This window comes from Dermacentor silvarum, chromosome 5 (assembly GCF_013339745.2).
Source record: "Dermacentor silvarum isolate Dsil-2018 chromosome 5, BIME_Dsil_1.4, whole genome shotgun sequence".
Lineage (NCBI taxonomy): Eukaryota > Metazoa > Arthropoda > Arachnida > Ixodida > Ixodidae > Dermacentor > Dermacentor silvarum.
Window position 1 is genome coordinate 172,183,449 of NC_051158.1, and position 19,615 is coordinate 172,203,063.

Below are 19,615 nucleotides of genomic sequence, written 5' to 3' on the forward strand. Positions count from 1 at the left end.
TGGTCTGGGCTTAACGCGTTTGTGCTAGCGCGTTACGGCCCGTGTAAGAAGCTGGTGTAAGACGCTGTGGCCTCTCCGCCTTACCTTCAACGCGTTTCGAACGCGCTGCCCAAGGCGGTGGCAAGTCAAGTTCAAGTCGAGGAGCGTTTATGAATACGGGGGGTATACTCTCTCAGCAGTCATGTGATGGCGTCGGCAAACGCGGTGCACGTTCCGGCATGTGTAAATGGCTGCGTAAGACGCTGTGGCCGCTCCCCCTTACTAGAGAGTACTGCACGTCTCTAACGCGTTTGTGCTAGCGTCCCCTTAAGCGGGAGATCCGATGATTCCCTCCGGAGCTTCGCCCACTCATCATCATTCACCCCGTGGATATGCTGTGATTTTTTTTAATGCACTCGCTCGGAACGATGTGAGTCAGGTAGCCATCGCCACCGAACAATCCGGTCACGTTCAAGCTTATCGAGAGTAAACAACAGCGATATGACTCTAAAAAGTCTTTATTTAGGCAACTAAAACGAGCAATTGCGCGGGAACATATGTCGCGTCAGATCTTGAAAGTCTTGCAAGGTCACGTCGGATACTAAAGATGTTAAAAGCGAAGCCATTAATATACAAGTGGTGTTTTATCTTGCATTTACGAGACATAAAAGGAAGAGAGATCAGACCGTCGTAAACGAAAGGTCTTTCGTTGTTGGATGAAAATGAATGAAAAGAAGAAAAAATATTCTTTGTTAATGAAAACCAACACGGCAGATGCGGCTCGTCAAACCTCGGCATGAATCCTGCATTACGAAGTACAGGCGAATAGGAAGGCGAGGAGGAAAGTGCTGATGAAGATTGCGACAGTTATGCAAGATAATTTGAAGAAAATGATGGAGGTTCTGGCTACTCTCGCATTAACGGTTTGCGGCATACGCATGTGGAATACTTCTGTCGTGTGCAGTACACACCTTTTTGACACAGACAGAGCATTTCACCCGTCGTGTGTTGCACGTTTGTACATCGACTCTTGACGTGCGAGAGAGCACGCACAGATACTGAAGGCCATGTTTCACCAGTGAACGGCTTCAGTTCATGTATCCACTCTTGCGTTACCGGCTACAATCTACTGCAAGATGACGCGCATGCGCATGGAACGGCTGATGTATCACTACTTTTTTCTAGCTGCATGTTAGTTAATACAGCAGCCGTGACGTGTGCGTGCACCTTAAGATGATCGTAGCAGACGTCGCACAAGTAAAACAGGGAATGCAGTCTGCTCCACGGACAAACTGCAACAGAGCACGTACCAGTCGATAGGGTACTCGATGTTTTCCACGAAACCTATGTTCCAGTCTAAAGCTTACGACTGCAAAGACTTGTGGCCATTGCGATTGTCCAAGGGCTGACGTCGAATGGGGAATGTTGTTGAAAGACGATTCACAATGGTGTTTCACAGGCGCAGTAAGCAAACCTTAGGGATCCGCAACGTCGGCCACCTTCAGGAACTGGCGAATGTGTAGCCAGCAGTCGTGGTTCAGTTGGTCGAGCTGCCTGCTGCCATCCTGCCGAACGTGGCATTGGACACGATTCTTGACGACACCGGCGAGCTTCATAAACTCGCACATGTCGGTGAGGCACGGGAGCCGCAGGGCCCTTCTGATAATGGCCACGGCTTCGCTCTCTCCGGTTACGTTCGCCTCGCGTCGAACGTTGTCGACGAGCTTCGGGTGCACCGAGACAAGCTCAACGGCGCGTGCACAATAGGGTTCGTGGACTCCCATCACGAATCTCGTTGCTCGGTTGACAAGGCTGCAGTTGCGTCGGACGATGTTCTGCGCTGCTGCTATCTCCGCACCACACTGCGGGTTGATGGGAAGCTCCAGATGAAGGATGCTGTAGTTTTGTGCCAGGCCCGGATCAAGATGACTGAGGATCGACGCACAGAAAGCATCGTCAATGACCCGTATTGAGAGCTCATAAAGCCGCCGGTTGGTGAGAACTGCGTCTGCGAGCACTCGCGAGTGGTCGTCGCCCAAAAGTACGGTCCACTCCAGCGTAATCTTGGTGATGCTTAGGTTGGATGACAGCCCGCGGAACAAGTCCAACATAGACGACCTAATTACACTCTCGTCTCTTTCTCCGCGTAAGCCATCGACTTCGATGTCGAGATAAATTTCTTTCAAAGTGGTTGCACCTTTTATGCAAGCAGTCAGTGACGCGTAGAGGTCCTTGGTGAAGTTATGGCAACGCGCAGAAAGTGATGTTACGTGTTTACAAGAAGTCAGGACTTGGAAAGCACTTCGTAGAGAAGCCACGTCTTGGCCGAAGTGTCGCGAACTGACCATGACGGCTGTTAGTTCTTGGGAATCAGAAAGCGCTGGCACATCCTCGGGGCCAACGTGGTGGTCTTCGATATACACTCTGTGGCCAATGCCGCAGTCCCGAATGATGCCGCAAATTTCGCGCAGACCACCGTCGTCGGGAAGACTGCGCAAGACAAGTTTCTGGAGGCAGTCGTTACTCGGAAGCTCTCGGATTAAGGCACAGCAGTCCTCCGTCGAGGACCACGGAATGTCGAGGACTAGTTTTTTCAGCGCGTTGTTTTCCTTCAACGCCGACAGCCAGGGCCGAACATTTAACGTCTCAATGCCTCGAGCTCGGTACTGAGGAATTGGTTCACTGCAGCACCCTGCAAGGCGCAAGCTCAAACTGCGAAGTGAGCGGCTGGCGCGGACTACCGTAGAGAACATCGAACAGTCTCGGCTTCTTGCATACCATTGCGCGACGAGGTCTTCTAACGTCTTCATTGCGGAAATGGATTCGGTCAGGGTGCGCAGCCCGAATGTGTTGTTAAAGTGGCGTGCTCTCAGAACGAGCTTTCGGAGCGTCGCATTTTCCTTGGCCAAATACAGCGCGAACCATTCGGATGGCCTGTTCGTGGGGCCGGAGGTGAAGACGCAGGCTCCGACGGCGAGTTCCGTGATAGTGCCGTTTGAGATGAGCGCTTCAATTAGCTTCCTGGCCATGTGCGGGCTCATTTCCAGGTCTGCGACGTCAAGCTTACTCACCCTGGCACTAGGCAGTTGCAACAGACGAGCGGGGATTGCCATTTTGGCCTCACAGGCTTCGTAGCCGTCCAGGAACACCAGCTCCGAGATTAAGTCCAGCGACGCGATGACATTGGCGAGGCCCTGCAGGGCTCCCGGTTCATCTCTCGGGATGCCAAAGATGCTGAGCCTTCTCACGCTCGACGAAGACGCCAGGGATCCGAGCAGGGAACTGTTTTTCGCCACGCAGTAATTCACCTCTACGGAAACAATGCATCGGTGCACCGTCAAAAGACAGCACATGAGGCGCACTGCCGCCTCCTCGTCATGGTCCGGGGAACGGCAACATTGAAAGCCGCGGCAAAGCACTGGTACCATCGCAATGCTGACGTCACCGAGGTCATCTCGAGTGTCTTCTTTCAGCTGCAGGCCCGCGTGCCATAGGATCTCATTGCACTCTGACAGGTGTCGCAGTAGTCGACATACTCGAGTCTTCTGATGGGTACACGTCTGACGAAGTTCACCGCCGAAGGTGCCGCTCTTCTTGGAAGCCGCCTCGACTGTCGAAGTTGCCGCCATGGTTCTAGACTCGCAAACTGCGGCAACTGTCCTTCGTTCGTACAAGTATTGGCATTTCATTCCGCGCAGCCTCTTTACGTGCGTCGCGCATCAAGCACATGAACCAATCACATGGCTCAAAAATAACCTGTCCAAATACCGCCACAGTGATAAGCGTAACGACAGAGGCCACCGAATCGATAGCAGATATATCATTGTGCTGTATGTTCATCGTAATCTAGCTAGCAGTTCGCTGCAGCCGTGAGGTGCCTATGGGAAAATGAAAATGTCTGCATTGCGCACGCGATCTGCGACATCCGTGCTTAAAATAAATTCGTAAAGAAAATGCTTGGAACACTGCGTGCACCGTCACAGTCTATGAAGCCCACTAGGCTTTTGGATATTCACGTCAGGCTAAAAGTGTAATGGAGAAAGGAAGGAAAGGCAAAAAGATTTTAAAAATGACCCACCGCGAAGGCTGGTTTCCGGAAACGGAAGCGCCAAGTTAAAGAAATCGAGGTTTAGCTGGGAAAAGGCTCCGCAGATAATGCTAAACTGCTTGATGTCGAACTATAGCGTGATCGCTGTGTCACAGCCGAGGCCGCCGCATTTCGATAGGGAAGAAATGCAATGAATTTTTAGAGATTAATCTCCAGCGCATTGATGATGAATTTTTAACGTGACCCCAGTGCGCTGGAGATTAATCTTTAAAGATTCCTCTTGAACGCGCCGACCGTGCATAGGGGGCACGGTCACTATTAAACCTGAGTTTCCGTGTGCTCTTAAAGCCTACACCTCGCAGCTTAATTTTCAACCTTGCTCGAACCTCTAAACTAAGTCCATGGGGCTTAGCGCCATCTGTGTGAGGAGGGAACACTTCCGTCGCAAGACAAAATAATGTGACGTCATATCCGTTAAAAACCGAAGTGACGTCATTTTCATCATACCGTATTGGTGAAGCAGTGCACTGACAAGGACAAAGTAACAAGTAACAAAGTGACAAGGACAAAGACATGGCATTAACTACAACATCAGACCACGTTTGCTGGTCATACAATCTGCGATCAGAAAAGCCCTTACTTAGCTACAATTCGCGACACTCGTAAGTAGTAAAAAGCGGCATAGCTTTTTTATGTCTGCGATCGGCCGTAACCAAGTCTTGCCCGGAAAAAATAAAGTTTCGGCCAACAAGTTATCAGGTTAAAGAATGCAGGTTACGAAAAACATGTGCTTTGTAGATCAGCCTATAAGTTGATTCGTTATGCGCGCAATGGATTTCAGAAGGAGCCAAGTAGAAAAGAGAATGACAGCAGAAAAATTGTGTCAAGTCCGTATGCGCACAAAATTGGGCATAACCTAAAAAACGTAGGTTGCAGGTATGGTGTACAAGTAGTTTGTTTGAGCACCTAATAAACTCGGTAGGATTATTGCCGGATTGCATCGTAAAGTTTCAACAAATATAAAAGGAAATGAATATAGGTGCACGATTAAGCATACAAAGGAATTTCTCAACTGCAGATCGTCCGTTGTGTACTGTTTACCCATATCTTGTGGAAAAGTATATATCGGCCAAACGGGACGGTGTGTGAACACAAGACTTATGGAACACAAACGGTCAATGAGGGGCAACATTCATTGCCACATTAAAGGGCATTGTGCACAGCATGAGTGCTCACCGCTGTGCGATGACACTACAATTCTTTCGCACCATAAGGATCAGCTGACCGGATGGAAGCCTTTCACATTTACAAGAGAAAAGGGGGTTGTATAAGTCAACCAACTGTTCTTCTGAGCCATAGTGAGGTCGCCTTTTTGGCAAGTCACTAGATTAAATTTGTAAAAATGAATGAGTTAGGGCTACAACGATTAGGATAGGATTGCACAGCGTGTAAGATATGTTGCCTATCTTTGACGCCCGAGTGTGCGCGGATATATGTTTTGTAAAAGTGCTGTTAATCTTGCCTTGCACATCTTTGATGCCAGAGGGTGCGCGGGTATATAAAGATGAAGTGTTCGTTCGAAAATAAAATTGTTGCGAGTGCAGTGAGTGTTGTGTATTCTTGTCTCTCCGCTTTGTCCTTGTCAGTGCGCTGCTTCACCAATATGGTATGATTATTAATCGCCAATTAACTCGCCCTACTTTCCACATTCCTGACGTCATTTTGCTCTCAATGGCGCAAAACTGCCATTAGAGCTGTATATTCAAATGCCCCGCCATTCGACTTGATGGGCGTTCCGAGCTTTCAGCGCGGAAAGCGATGCAGGAAAAGATCAGCCGTACAGGTGTCCAAATCGCACCGCTGCACAGAACATACTTTGAATGCTATCGCGTTCCACTCTTTTCTCTATCTCTCTCCCGAGCATGGCGCGCGACGCGCGCACTCTCTTTCGATCTTCTTCTTCTTCTACTCTGACACCAAGAGGCCTTCGCCCACTTCGCCAAGCACCCTCAAAACTCGGCCGCAAGTAAGCCACAATCTGCCTCGTCCTCCTCCACTCCCTGCCGCTGAATACAAAATCATTCTTCGTGTACATGGTGGTGTCAACTGCGCTAACATACACCCAGTCTCTCTCCGTGACATCGTCATCAAGTCCACAGGCCTCTCCGCGGCTGCAACATCGCTAGATCGACTCCGGGCCAACGAGATTAACAACACAATCATCATAAGCACCCCCTGCATGGACAGAGCTGATCGCTACTTGAAGATTGCCACCCTCACCGTCATGGATAAGAGCTACGAGGTCTCCACACTCGTGGCAGACCCCAAAAATTCGTGTAGGGGCATCATCAAGCTGCCGGCCTCCCTGGTGGAGAGGAACGTGTTGGTTAAACTTCGAGACTCTAATCCAACAATCAAGATCCTAGCTGCTCGAAGAATGGGCTCCACGGACTCCATCCTGGTCACTTTCGAAGGCTCAAAGGTCTCCTTCTATATTGATTACCTCCGCACAGACCTCCGCTGCCGACCATATCGGCAAAAAGTGGAGGCGTGTTCGAGGTGTCGGCAGCTTGGCCATCGTCAAGATGTCTGCCCTAATGTGACAATATATGTCTCTGTCCAAAATGCGGCACGCCAGATCCTCCTGAGGACCACAGCTGCACCCCTACTTGCATCATCTGCAACGGAACACATGAGACTAGTTCATCAGAGTGCAGACTTCGTTACAAACCACGGACACCGCCCCCCACACCACCAGAAACTAAACTGACACTTCTGGCCAGGAACAATATCCAGGCCTCCAACCAACACCCAGGACAAGAGAAGCCGTAGAGCAACTCTGGCCGCAAGAACTCTGCAACAGCGGCCCAGGTTCTATCATCGAAGCAAGCTTGGCCTCCGCTGACTCCACGCAACGAGGAGAGACCACCCATCAACCATACAAAGGTGAGCTGGGCAGGGGTAGTCTCCCACAATAGCAGCTCCTCACTAGATGCTGATAACTCTCTCATCAAATACTTGCTTAATCAGAACGAAATTCTCAAGGCCGAAATCAAACAGCTCTAGGCAATGCTCCACCCCCCCCCATCAAAATCAATGACAGTCCTGCCGCTACTTCCAACCCACTGCCACAAAAGCTTGCGCCCACACCCACACGCTCTCCGAGAGAACGCATGGATACAGTTGCACCCACACCCATAAGCCCTCCGACAGAACAAATGGACACTGTTGCACCCACTGCTACTACTGAAGCAGCAACTCCAAGGCCACCTTCACCCCACGTGCAGCCCCCACCGGCAAAAAGGAAGAATGCCGATATAACAGACACCGACCACACCGTTGAAAACGCCATATTTGTCCTCAGTGAGCGCATGACGACCCTGGAAAACAAAGTTGTTGCCCTTGAAAATCGGCTACAAAGCAAGCTTGATTCCTTTATTTGTGAGGCATCTGCGCAGTTCTGCAGATTCCAAGAGCTAATCGAAACCTGGGGAAGACCTTCCACGACGTCACAAACTCCCATCCTTCACGACAGCGACAATAATAATGAAGCCAGCACGTAGTCTGGTGATCTGGCAGTGGAAATGCAGGGGGTTCCGCAACAAGCGCGCAAATCTTACACTATTTCTGCAGAATCTTAACGAGCTCCCTGATATTATAACCTTGCAGGAAACACACGGGAAAGTAACTCTACCGGGATACAACACGTTTCAAGACCCTCACATAGTCAAGCCCAACACTGCCGTACTTGTAAGACAGCACCTTTCTGTTAAATGTAAGACATTCAGCAGTACTGACATCCCCCATGATTTCATCGAAATTCTACCTAAAAGCCTTAAACAACCCACCCTATACGTGTTGAATGTTTACAGCCCTCCCAATGCTCGACAACACCGCTTTGAGCACATGCTTGCTCAAGCCAAAGCTAACGCCAATAAACAGCCGCTAGTTGTAATGGGCGACTTCAATGCCCCCCTCCAAATGTGGGGCCACTCTGCATCTGCCCCTAAGGGAAGAGCTCTGTGGCAGCACATACAGAATCAAGGTTTCACCATCCACAATGACTTTACTCTTCCTACCCGGCTAGGAAATAGCGTCAGTAGGGATACATCCCCCGACCTCATCCTAACTCACCGCATCACTCAGGCGACGTGGCAAAACCTCCAAAACAACTTAGGAAGCGACCATTACATCCTCGAACTCCGCGTAAATTTCAAGCACAGACCACTGGTCATGAAACCACTAAGGCTTACCAATTGGACGGAATTCAGAAAATCTCGCTCCAACACCAACGAAGAAGACATTACCGACATAGAGCAATGGGCGAACGCTTTACAAGCAGATGTAGAGGCCCATACCACCACTCTCCCGTCAGATACACCCTTGGCAACAATTGATTCGAAGCTCCTACAGATGTGGGAAGCGAAGCAAGCCTTACTCAGGAAATGGCTAACAGCCCGTTACAATCACAAACTCCGAATCAGAATCGCCAAATTGGACTCTCAGATTGAAAAATACGCTATCAAATTGAGGGCACAGCAAGTTTGCGAAGGAGCGCATCATCATCATCATCATCATTTATTTGCCCTTAAGGGCCCCTGGTGGGGCATTACATAAGGGGGGGGGGGTACCAAATGGTAACCTCGGGTCACATAAAAACAAAAACAAAAAAGACATTAATACAGGTTGCAAAAACAGGTAAACACAGTAAACACGTGAAAATTAGAAAGCCGAAAAAAAAGGGCTTACTAGTGGGGCTGTGGACAACACTGGTGTAATAATAACTGTTTAAATTTTACAGGATTAGTTTCATTGACGATACCATCAGGAAGTACATTCCAATCCGATATGGCAGTCGGCAGAAATGATTTATTGAAAGCGTTAGTTGAACCATGAATGCGTTGAACACTGTGACAATTAAAAAGGCGTCGTGATGATCTCATGGGCGGCTGAATTAGGCTCTCACGTAAATGAGGAAAATTATAATACAGCTTATGAAAAAGGCAAAGACTTGCTATCTTACGACGGGATGCTAGGGAGGTTAGACCAATCGAAGCTTTGATGTTAGTAACGCTCAACCGAGAATCATATTTGGACGTTATAAAACGAGCAGCTCGATTTTGTATTGCCTCTAACGCCTGGATTAGGTACTCTTGATGGGGGTTCCAGATAGGGGAAGCGTATTCAAGTTTGGTACGGATGAAAGTTTCGTATGCGATTAGTCTAACCGTGGGCGAAGCAAAAGTGAGTGATCGTTTGATGAAACCTAGTGATTTAGAGACGCTTGCAGAAAGCGACGTGATGTGCTTTGACCAGCTTAGATTACTTGTTATTTCTATGCCTAGATACCTATAAGATTCCACTTGTGATAGCGCGGTAGTGTTTAGCGTGTATGAGAAGTGTAGGTTAGATCTTTTACGAGACACGTGCATGAACTTACATTTTGATACATTTAACTGCATGAGCCAAGTCGAACACCAATTTTGGATTAAGGTTAAATCATCCTGTAGCAGTGACTGATCGTAAATAGTAGAGATACGTCGGTACAGAACGCAATCGTCCGCAAACAGACGAATGGATGATGAAATTTCAGCAGGAAGGTCATTGATAAAGATTAGGAACAGAAGCGGGCCAAGAACAGAGCCCTGAGGGACACCGGAGATAACGTTAGTAGAGGCAGAAGGATGACTTTCAATGACGGTGTACTGCGAACGATCAGTTAAAAAGCAGTGAATCCATGAAAATATCAGCGGGTCAAGTGAAAGGCAAGAAAGTTTAGTCATGAGGCGCTGCTGGGGAACACGGTCAAAAGCCTTAGAAAAATCAAGGTAAATGACGTCAGTTTGAAAGGATGAGTCTAGGTTTAAGTGCAGGTCAGTCGTGAATTCAAACAGTTGAGATTCGCACGAAAAGCCAGACCGAAAACCGTGTTGGTTTTTGAAGAAAAAGGAATTATTATCCAGGTGCTTTGCCACGTGGGAATAAATTATATGTTCAATAAGTTTGCATGCAATGCATGTTAACGAGATAGGACGATAATTCGATGGATCGGAGCGGTTTCCTGCCTTGAAAACCGGTGCAACTCTGCTTACCTTCCACTCGGACGGGATTTGGCCACTGGAAATAGAATGCGTGAAAATGATCTGTAGTACGCGACTGGATATTACTTTTGTGCCTTTAAGGATTTTAGCTGATATGTTGTCAGGCCCAGGGGCACTGGATATCTTCAAATTGTCAATTATTTTACAGATTCCTTCTGCCGAGATACCAACTGGTGGCATTTGAGGGACATTTGAGCTGAGTGGTATAGGAATATTAGCAGCTGGTTCCTGGGTGAAAACGGACGTGAAGTACGCATTCAAAACGTCAGAACGAAGCTCCTTCGGAACGACAGAACCATCCTGATATGATAAAGAGATGTTATGCGAGCCACTACGATTGGGAGTTAACAAAGTCCAAAATTTTTTGGGGTTATTTCGGAGGATGTCAAGTAAGTCTTTGTTGTAGAAGTGCCGTTTCGTGCTCCTTAGCAACTTCGTATAATTATGCAGGCACTCTAAGTACTTTTCCCATTTTAGTGCTGAATTGCAGCTCTTGGCTTCCCTGAACAACCGCTTTTTCTTGTTACATAATTTTCTTAATGAGTTTGTAAACCACGGTTTCGCGGCATCGCCGCGAATGCAAACGAGGGGTACATAGAGTTCCATTAAAGAGATAATTTTTTCTTTATACGAAAACCAGTTTTCGTCAATAGACCTATTAGGAGCAGATTGTTCAAAGTGTTGGAGAAATTTGGCCATTTCCTCATTAATTTTGGAAAAATCTGCTTTGCTGTAGTCGCGAATGTACTTTACTGAACGTTTGCGCGAAGGAATTGAAATTGCGAGGTTGAACAACACTAACTTATGATCGCTAAGACCGTCGGTGGATGACAATGACTGAATTAGCTCAGGATTAGACACAAGGACAAGGGTGTTACTACCACGAGTTGGTATTCCGACAGTTTGAGCGAGGTTGAACGAAAGAATAAGATCCAAAAAATCTTTGGAATGACGTGAAGATGCAGTTAGGTTGTCCCAATCAATGTCTGGAAAGTTAAAATCACCGCAAACCATGAGGTTAGCGCAGGGAAACTGGCTTTTGATATCAAGTAGAATGGTACTTAGGTCGTCAATGAAGGAGCGATCAGAATCGGGTGGCCAGTAGCAGGCAATGATGATAGAGGCGCGATGAGCCAAAGAAATGTTTACACAAAGGATTTCGCTTTTACTATTGATTGCAACAGAAGAAGAAACCAGGGTGCCCTTAACAAGAACCAGCACGCCGCCTCCCCGGCGACCACATCTGTCACGCCGGAAAAAAGCGAAAGGCTGCTGTTCGTGCAAAAATTCGGCATTCTGTATATCAGGTGTGAGCCAAGTTTCAGTAAAGATGGCAATATCAGTGCTGTTGTCATCCAATATAGCTTCGACAGCGTCTTTCTTTGCGAAGTAGCTTCGGATATTGGTTAGTAAAACTGATACAGATTTATTTCTTGGGATAGAGCTTGCGTGGTTGGGAGTTCCCAAAGGGTGGTGCACCAAAGACTTAGGTGCATGCAGTGAGCGCTATGAATTTAGCTCGACTACAGAATCAGTTCCAGCATCGTACACGAACTGTTTGTCGTTCATAATAAGCTTATCAAAACGGGTTTTGAAAAAAGCAGTACTCTGCTTACCATACGAAAAAAGTTTCTTCCTTGCCAAGCGCACACGCGCAGAATAGTCTTCACGGACTGAAAACGGCGAATTTTTTAGCTTTGAACTGGCAGACAGAATTTGCCCTTTGTCTTTGAATCTCATGAAACTGACATGTATCGGGCGGTTCTTTCCTGGCTGGTAGCGGCCAAGTCTGTGGGCACGTTCAATATCATGACTATTAATGGTGATATCGAGCTCCTGGGAGCAGAATGAAGTGATACGTGATTCAGATTGGGACCACGTTTCATCTTGCTTATCGGTGATCCCAAAAAACAGCAAGTTAGTGCGTCGAAGACGATTCTCGGCGTCGTCGCATTTGTTCGAAAGCAGTTTAATGTCCGACGAAAGTTTAGCCATATCGGGACCGGCTACAGAGCTTGTGCAACTTAACTGATTAGTTTCCGCGATTTTTTCTAGGGCGGCGACTCGCGAGGAAAGGCTAGAAATCGAATCCTCCACCTTCGACTGAGCGGCGCGAATCAGCGCTAGTTCACTTAACACAGTATTCTGAGAGCATTCAATGCGGGATATGGCCATAGCGATGGATTCAAGGGACGGCTGAGGATTACTATTGCCATCGGGTCCTGGGTTCAATTCGACGTCCCCAGCCAACACTAACAGAAGGCAAACGACATAGGCATTGATACACTGGTAACAAAATATGAACACTGATTTTCGAAAGCAATCAATGGCGTCAGTGGGGCACGACACCGCAAGCAGAAAAGCGTTATCAGAGCGAATGGAATTAGTATTAGGCAAGTAACCAACCTGCATGAAAAAGGGCATTCTCGTGACCAGCATAGCTGCGGTGGCGTGTCCCAAGTGATTGCAGCATGATGGCGGTATTTGTAGACTATCCGAAGCGGCTGCACAGAGCGTAGCACTTGGTTGCCAGATGTGGAAACGGTCCAACGTTTGAGGCAGCGTGTAAGGCCCGGCGTCACTTGCGTTGACTGTGCTGTCGGTTTGTCGCCAAACGTCCCAGTTATGGTCCAGGTCGCAACAGCTGCCTTGACAGCACAACGGCGTTGACGTGACGATCAAAAATAGTGTGGCCTGCATGAAAAAGGGCATTCTCGTGACCAGCATAGCTGCGGTGGCGTGCCCCCAGCTGCGGTGGCGTGCCCCAGTGCTTCTTAGTACTTAGTACTATCATCTTAGGTCATCTTAGTACTAAAAGTACTAAGGTCATCTAGTAGTACTAAGGTCATCTTAGTACTAAAAAGACCTGGCAATTGCTCCGGCACCTGCTTGACCCCACCCCATCTAGGACGCATAATAACCACCAGATCAATAAACTGCTACATGAACATGCAGCGGACCTGCCGACAACGTTCAGTAACTTGGCTTCCAAACATATGCCCCCTCCTACGCAAATCCCCATGCCCGACTATACTGGTGAACCCAATGAGGAACTTTGCAGCCCCATCACAGAAGCGGAGGTTCGACATGCCCTCAACCAAATGCGAACTACCACGGCACCAGGTCCAGACTCTGTGACAAATAAGACACTTCGCAACCTCGATGAGCAATCCATACGCAAACTCACCGAGTATTACAACCACTGTCTCGAAGAGGGCGAGATACCCCAACAATGGAAAGCAGCCAAGGTGATCTTCATTCCCAAGCCGAATAAGCCAATTCACATTGATAACTTCCGTCCCATCTCTCTCACCTCATGCATAGGGAAGATCTTGGAGCACGTATTCCACCTACGCCTTTCCAAATACATCGAAGATCATCGCTTGTTCCCCTCGGAAATGACTGGATTTCGCAAGTCTCTTTCTTGCCAGGATGTCATGCTAAGGCTCAAACAAGATATCATTGAGCCGAGCGACGCACGTGACACAAAAGCGTTGCTGGGCCTCGACCTCAAGGGAGCCTTCAATAATGTGTCCCACTTGGCCATTCTACGCGAACTTAACAGTATAAACTGTGGAGAGCGAATCTACCGTTATATATGCAGCTTCCTGACGAAGCGCACTGCAACGCTCCAATTAGGCAGCGAACAGTCAGGTCAGATACGTTTAGGAAGCACTGGTACGCCCCAAGGGGCAGTACTCTCCCCCCTCCTCTTCAATTTGGCTATGCGACCTTTAGCTTTCGCTCTAAAGAAGATTCCCGACCTCCGATTCTCACTGTACGCGGACGATATTACGCTGTGGATGACCGGAGGTTCGGACGGGCACATCCAAGACACGCTCCAAGCAGCCATTGACCAGATCGAACAAGTAGGTCACGACTTGAACCTTAGGTGCTCCCCGACCAAATCAGAGCTTCTCCTTCTGCCCCCCACGAGACGCTTCAGGACATCATCCCGAAAATCGGCCTCACAGTTGAAGGGCACTCCATACCCCAGGTAGACAGGATAAGGGTGCTAGGTCTTCCCCTTCAAAGCAACCGAGCAAATCAGCGTACCTTGCAAGCACTACAAACGACAGTAGATAACACGCTACGCCTCATAGGAAGGATCTCCAATAAACACGGAGGGCTTCGAGAGAAGGAACTGATTCAGCTCATCCAAGCTTTTGTCCTAAGCAAAATCACCTTCGCACTACCATATCTCTCACTCTCTAGGAAGGAAGCGGACACTGCAAACTGCTTGATCCGCAAGATACACAAAGTCGCTCTTGGTGTTCCGATTAGAGCATCCACACAGAGGGTGATGGCCACAGCCACAATCAATACGTTTGAAGAATTAACCGAAGCACATCTATCATCGCAATATCACAGACTCTCCACCACTGTAGCTGGGCGTGAGATCCTGAGACAACTTCACTACGCCCCACCACTCAACGAGAACAAGCGACATCAACTTCCTCCGAACATACACGGCCAATACCACATCCAACCCCTATCCAGAAACATTCATCCCGAATTTCACGTCGAACGCCGGAAACTTCGTGCCAAGGCGCTACAACGCAGCTATGGACAGGCGGAAGAAGTTTACTACGTGGACGCCGCAGCCTATAAAACTAAACATCGTTATGCTTTAGCGGTCGTAGACAAGCAGGTCAACACTGTTCGTTCAGCATCAGTCAGGACCACCTCAGCGGGCGACGCAGAAGAGGCCGCCATTGCACTCGCATCGGGGCTACCTGATTGCGATGTCATCATAAGTGACTCGAAGACTGCTATCCGGAACTTCAGTAGCGGCTACATTACAAACCTCGCGCACTCTCTACTAGTCGCTCACCCGCCGAAAAACTACATCGCTCTCATCTGGACTCCAGCACATCAAGGACTACCAGGCAACGAAATGGCTCTTGCCGCTGCTCGAGGATTCACGGACCGAGTGGACGGAAATGTGGGCCTTACCCCAGAAGCCAATGACTCCCAACAACAGACCAATAAAGACGCACTCATCACATTCCACGAAATTTGCACACATTACAAACACCAACGCCTAACGTATCCACCTCTCTCTGTGTCGAGCACGCGCCAGAGAGAAATCTTGTGGCGCCAACTACAAACTCGCACTTTTCTTACCCCACGCACTTTGGACTTATTCTTTCCTGACACATACCCGACACCCAAGTGTCGCTTCTGCCCTGTCCAGACAGCAGATCTCTCCCATGTAATGTGGAAATGCCCCATCAAATATCCCCCCCGCAACCTCAAACCATTAATTAGTAGCGAGGAGCTGTGGGAGACTGCCTTGCGCTGCTCCGATCCCACCCTGCAGGACCGAGTCCTGAGGTGGGCTGAGGAGGTAGCGGAGGCCTACCACGACTGGTAGGCGGATGTCTGGCAGCACAATGTGCTAAGACTGGAGCACACAGGCCTCCCTCTCTGCCCCCGGCCCCTGCCCTTTCTTAAAAAGGGAAATAAAAGTTCATTCATTCATTCTCTCGCTCTCATTTTCTCTTTCTCACTCCGGAGCACAGCGCGCGACGCTCCGCGCGGTGGTTGCTAGGCAACGCAGCGGCAGTCGGCACACATTAGAGCCGGCTTAAACAGCTCTGCTGTTCAAGAATTACACCATCTTCCCGTAGGGGAACCCTGAGTAGTATGCGAAGTAGTCATGGGGTCGACTCAAGGTAGTTTTATCAGCTGTATAAAGTTGGACATGCAGCAGCACCAGCAACGCGCAGAACTGTTCTCGACGCCGTCGGCGTTTTGCCCGCGTTCGCACCGAACGCGCGCGGCGTGGTGACTGTTGCCGGTGCCTCTGGTGGTGGTGGTAGAAACTTTTATTGCCATTGATGGTGGGGGCGAAGACCCCTACATGGCACTTGGGTGCTCCCTTACTGTGAGGACGCACCCTTACAAAGCGAAGGAGAGCCCTTGGAGCGCAATCCTTCTCATAGCACTGGGGATGATCCAGCACTGGTCTTGACTAACCGCGAATCTTACCATCGCTCAATAAAGGTTTTCATCCATCCATTGAGGGGAAGTGCAGGTCAAAAGAGTCTCCCAGTAAGACTCCGCCACGGTCTGTGATGGGGGATGAGGGAAGGTGGGGCATGTGAGGAGGGTGTGTAGGAAGTCTCCAGGTTTACCGCAAAGTTTGCACGAGGAGGGGAATTGGTCTGGGTATCGTGCATGTAGCAGTAAGGGGTATGGGACAGTCCGAGTTTGTAGTCGTCGCCAGTGTGCGGCCTGCGCTATGGTGAGGGATGGGGCTGGGGGTGTGTATTCCCTTCGTTCGTCCCGGTAGTACGAAAGGATATCACTGAAAGAAAGCAGGCGCTCCCCGGCGCGTAGAGGGGGCTCGACTCCTCCTGCCTGGAATGTGAACCTCGGGCTAGGGAATGAGCCTCCTCATTGCCAGGGAGGCCGGCATGTGCTGGCGTCCAGATGAGGGTTATGGGGCGCCGGGGTTGCCAGAAGCGTAGTAAGCGAGCAGCGGTGCGGGATATGTAGCCTTTGGCATAGTTGAGAATGGCAGATTTGGAGTCAGTGATAATTTTGGTCGCAGATGTAGAGATGAGAGCAAGTGCGATGGCTGCCTCTTCTGCCTCTGTGGTGGAATTGGTGATGATTGAGCTGGAGCTTAGAAGCTTTGCCTGATTGTCGGCTACCGCCAGGGCCATACTGGAGCCTGACGTATATTCTGCTGCGTCCACGTAGACCACATCATGGTCTCGCTGGAATGTTTGTGGAGGGCCCGAGCCCTTGCTATTCTGCGGTTCCCATCTCGCTCAGGGTGCATGTTCTTGGGGATGGGAGGTATGTTGAGGTTAGAGCGGAGGATAGAAGAAAGGGGGACCCCCTCGGTAGGGTGTGTAATTGCGGTTAGGCTTAATTGGGATAATAGAGCGCGGCCAGCGGCTGAGTTAGACTGGATATTTGTGCCGTAAAGGTGGCTTCTGTGAGTTCCTCAAAGGTGTTGTGGACACCGAGTTTGAGGAGAGAGAGGTTTATTTGAAGAAAGGCAGAGAGGTCGGCTAGAGCGTTAGTTTGCTCTGGCCTGCTACTCTACACTGGGGAAGGGGGGAGGGGATAAAAAGAGCGATGAATGATGATGATAAGATTAGGAGGAGCGTATGTACATGTCCATCCCGTTGAGGTCATACTATAGTCGTGCATGGAGTCCAGTGGCTTGAAGGAAGGCTACCGTCGCTTCGATGACCACAGCTGCGCTGTTGGCGTCAGGCCAAGGACCTAAGACAATCTCGTCCGACATTAGTCTTTTAGTTACTCGCTGAATAGAGTTTGAGGAGTTTGAGGAGTCGGTCGCTGGATGTGCTGGGGGGAAGGCGTAGAGCCATTTTCGTGCAACTCCGTAGGAGAGCGTTTACCCGGTCTCTCTCCTTCTGTCGGAGGGGTAGGTATCGAATGGGATATGTGGTGCGGTTTATGATGTAAGCCTGGGTAAGGCGAAGTGCGTTTCGCTCACGTAGGCCAGCCCGGCGGTTCGCTATGCGGCGAATAAGTCGGGTGGTCTGTTGAGCGTGTGTTTGGAGAGTCTTTATGACTTCTCCGTGCGCGCCGTGGGAGTGTAGAACTAGTCCTAGCACGCGGATTTCGGATACTAGTGGGATAGGTTAGGTACCTAGCGTAAGGGAGATGGAAGGAATGACTGAATCGTGTTGGTTGGGGCGGTATAGAAAGAGCTATGGTTTGGAAGGGGAGCAGGTCAGGCCGCGCTCCTATACATATGTGTCGATGGTGTTTAGTGCCAATTGTAGATGTTGTTCTATTTCGGCGTCACTGCCGCGGTTTGCCCAGAGAGTGATGTCGTCGGCGTAAAGGCTGAAATGGATGTCGGGGATTTGAGCTAGTTGCTGGGGTAAGTGAAGAAGTGCTATGTTGAATGGAATAGGGGAGAGGACGGCTCCCTGGGGCGTACCTCGTGCTTCCAGTGTAATGCCTAGGAGGCGGTGGTCGCCGAAGGTAAGTGTAGCTGTGCAATGGCTGAGGAAGTCTCGGATGTAGTTTTACATCCCGGCGCCCACTGCCAGGGTTGTAAGGTTCTGTAGGATAGCTGAGTGTGTAACGTTATTGAATGCCTTCGTGAGATCCACACCTAGGATAGCTTTGGTGTCGTAGGTTTGGGAATCTAGAATGTGTTGTTTTAGCTGTAGGAAGACGTCCTGTGTGGAAAGCCCAGGACGAAATCCAAACATACAGGTGGGCATGAGATTGTTGCTGTCTAGGTACTTGCTGAGCCTGGTCTGGAGTACATGCTCCATGAGTTTGCCGACAGAAGAAGTGAGGAGATTGGTCTGAGGTTAGAGGTGAGCAGAGGTTTCCCAGGTTTGGGTAAGAACACGACTTTGGCCTCTTTCCATTGCGGTGGGAGGGTGCCCTTTTGCCAGCACCCGTTAAAGTATTCGGTAAGGGCGGCAATGGATTGGGCGTCGAAATTCCGCAGAGCCTTGTTATGTCCCCCTTCTGGGCCGGGGGCTGAGGACGTGTTAAGTCTCTGGAGTTCAGCCTGAACTTCTGCTTCTGTAATGGGTTGGTCAAGAAGGTCTTTAGCGGGGCCTGCATGTCAGGGTGTGTTACAGGAGGGTATGTGGGGAAGTAATGATTTCTAAGTTTTCTTGGAGGAATTCCGGTGGAGGTGTATCGGAAGTATGTATGAGTTTGGTGAGGTTGTGTCTTTGTGTGGTCTTAAATTGAGTGGAGTCTATCAAGTGCCTAATGAGGTTCCAGGTCTGAGGTAGACTCATATTGCCATCTAGCTTGTTGCATAGTGATTCCCAGTTTTGTCGTGAAAGAGTCGCCGCGTGCGTCACCATCTCTTTGTTGAGACGGGCGAGGCGGCGTCTTAGTGTTCTGTTCCAGCGCTGCCTTTGCCAGCGTCGTTCTAGGCCTGCTTTAGCTTCCCATAAATGCAGGAGGCGGGAGTCAACTGTGTCGCTTGGGCAGTCCTCTCGTAGGGGACGAGTTACGGATCGGACATCACTTTCTAATTGTTTGGACCAGTCGGTGACGTCCGGGATGGGGACGACGGTGCGGTCTGCTCTACATGATCGGAAAGAGTCCCACTTCGTGAAAGTGGAGCCTCTGGGAGGTCTGCGGGGTAGTTGAGCATTTAAAAGAATTTCGATGATGCTATGATCACTACCCAGATTCTGTTGTGTGTTGCACCATGTGGCGTGAGGGAGGCGATGTGCGAATGTAAGGTCTGGTGTAGTGTCTTTACAGACACTGTTTCCCGTGCGTGTAGGAGAGGTAGGGTCGGTAAGAAGGGAGAGACCGGTCTGTTGCGCTGCTAACCACACCCGACGTCCTTTCGGTGTGTCGTGCTGGTAACCCCAGGCCGTATGCGGGGCGTTAAAGTCTCCTACGACGAGTAAGGGGCCCTTGTTTGCTATGCGCTTCGCAAGAGTAAAAAGGCGTTCGAAGTTGCTTTGTAGGCATTTAGGGTGGCTGTATACATTTAGGACGAAGATAC

The 19,615-nt window shown here is 49.5% G+C and overlaps 1 protein-coding gene across 1 annotated transcript; it reads right to left on the minus strand.

Moving 5' to 3' along the window:
* Positions 1 to 509: 509 nt before the first annotated feature.
* LOC125945281 (uncharacterized) lies at positions 510 to 3,637 on the minus strand. The gene has a single exon (XM_049667045.1). The coding sequence runs from the start codon at positions 3,606 to 3,608 to the stop codon at positions 1,455 to 1,457; it is 2,154 nt and encodes a 717-aa protein (XP_049523002.1). The 5' UTR covers positions 3,609 to 3,637; the 3' UTR covers positions 510 to 1,454.
* Between the last annotated feature and the right edge of the window lie 15,978 nt (positions 3,638 to 19,615).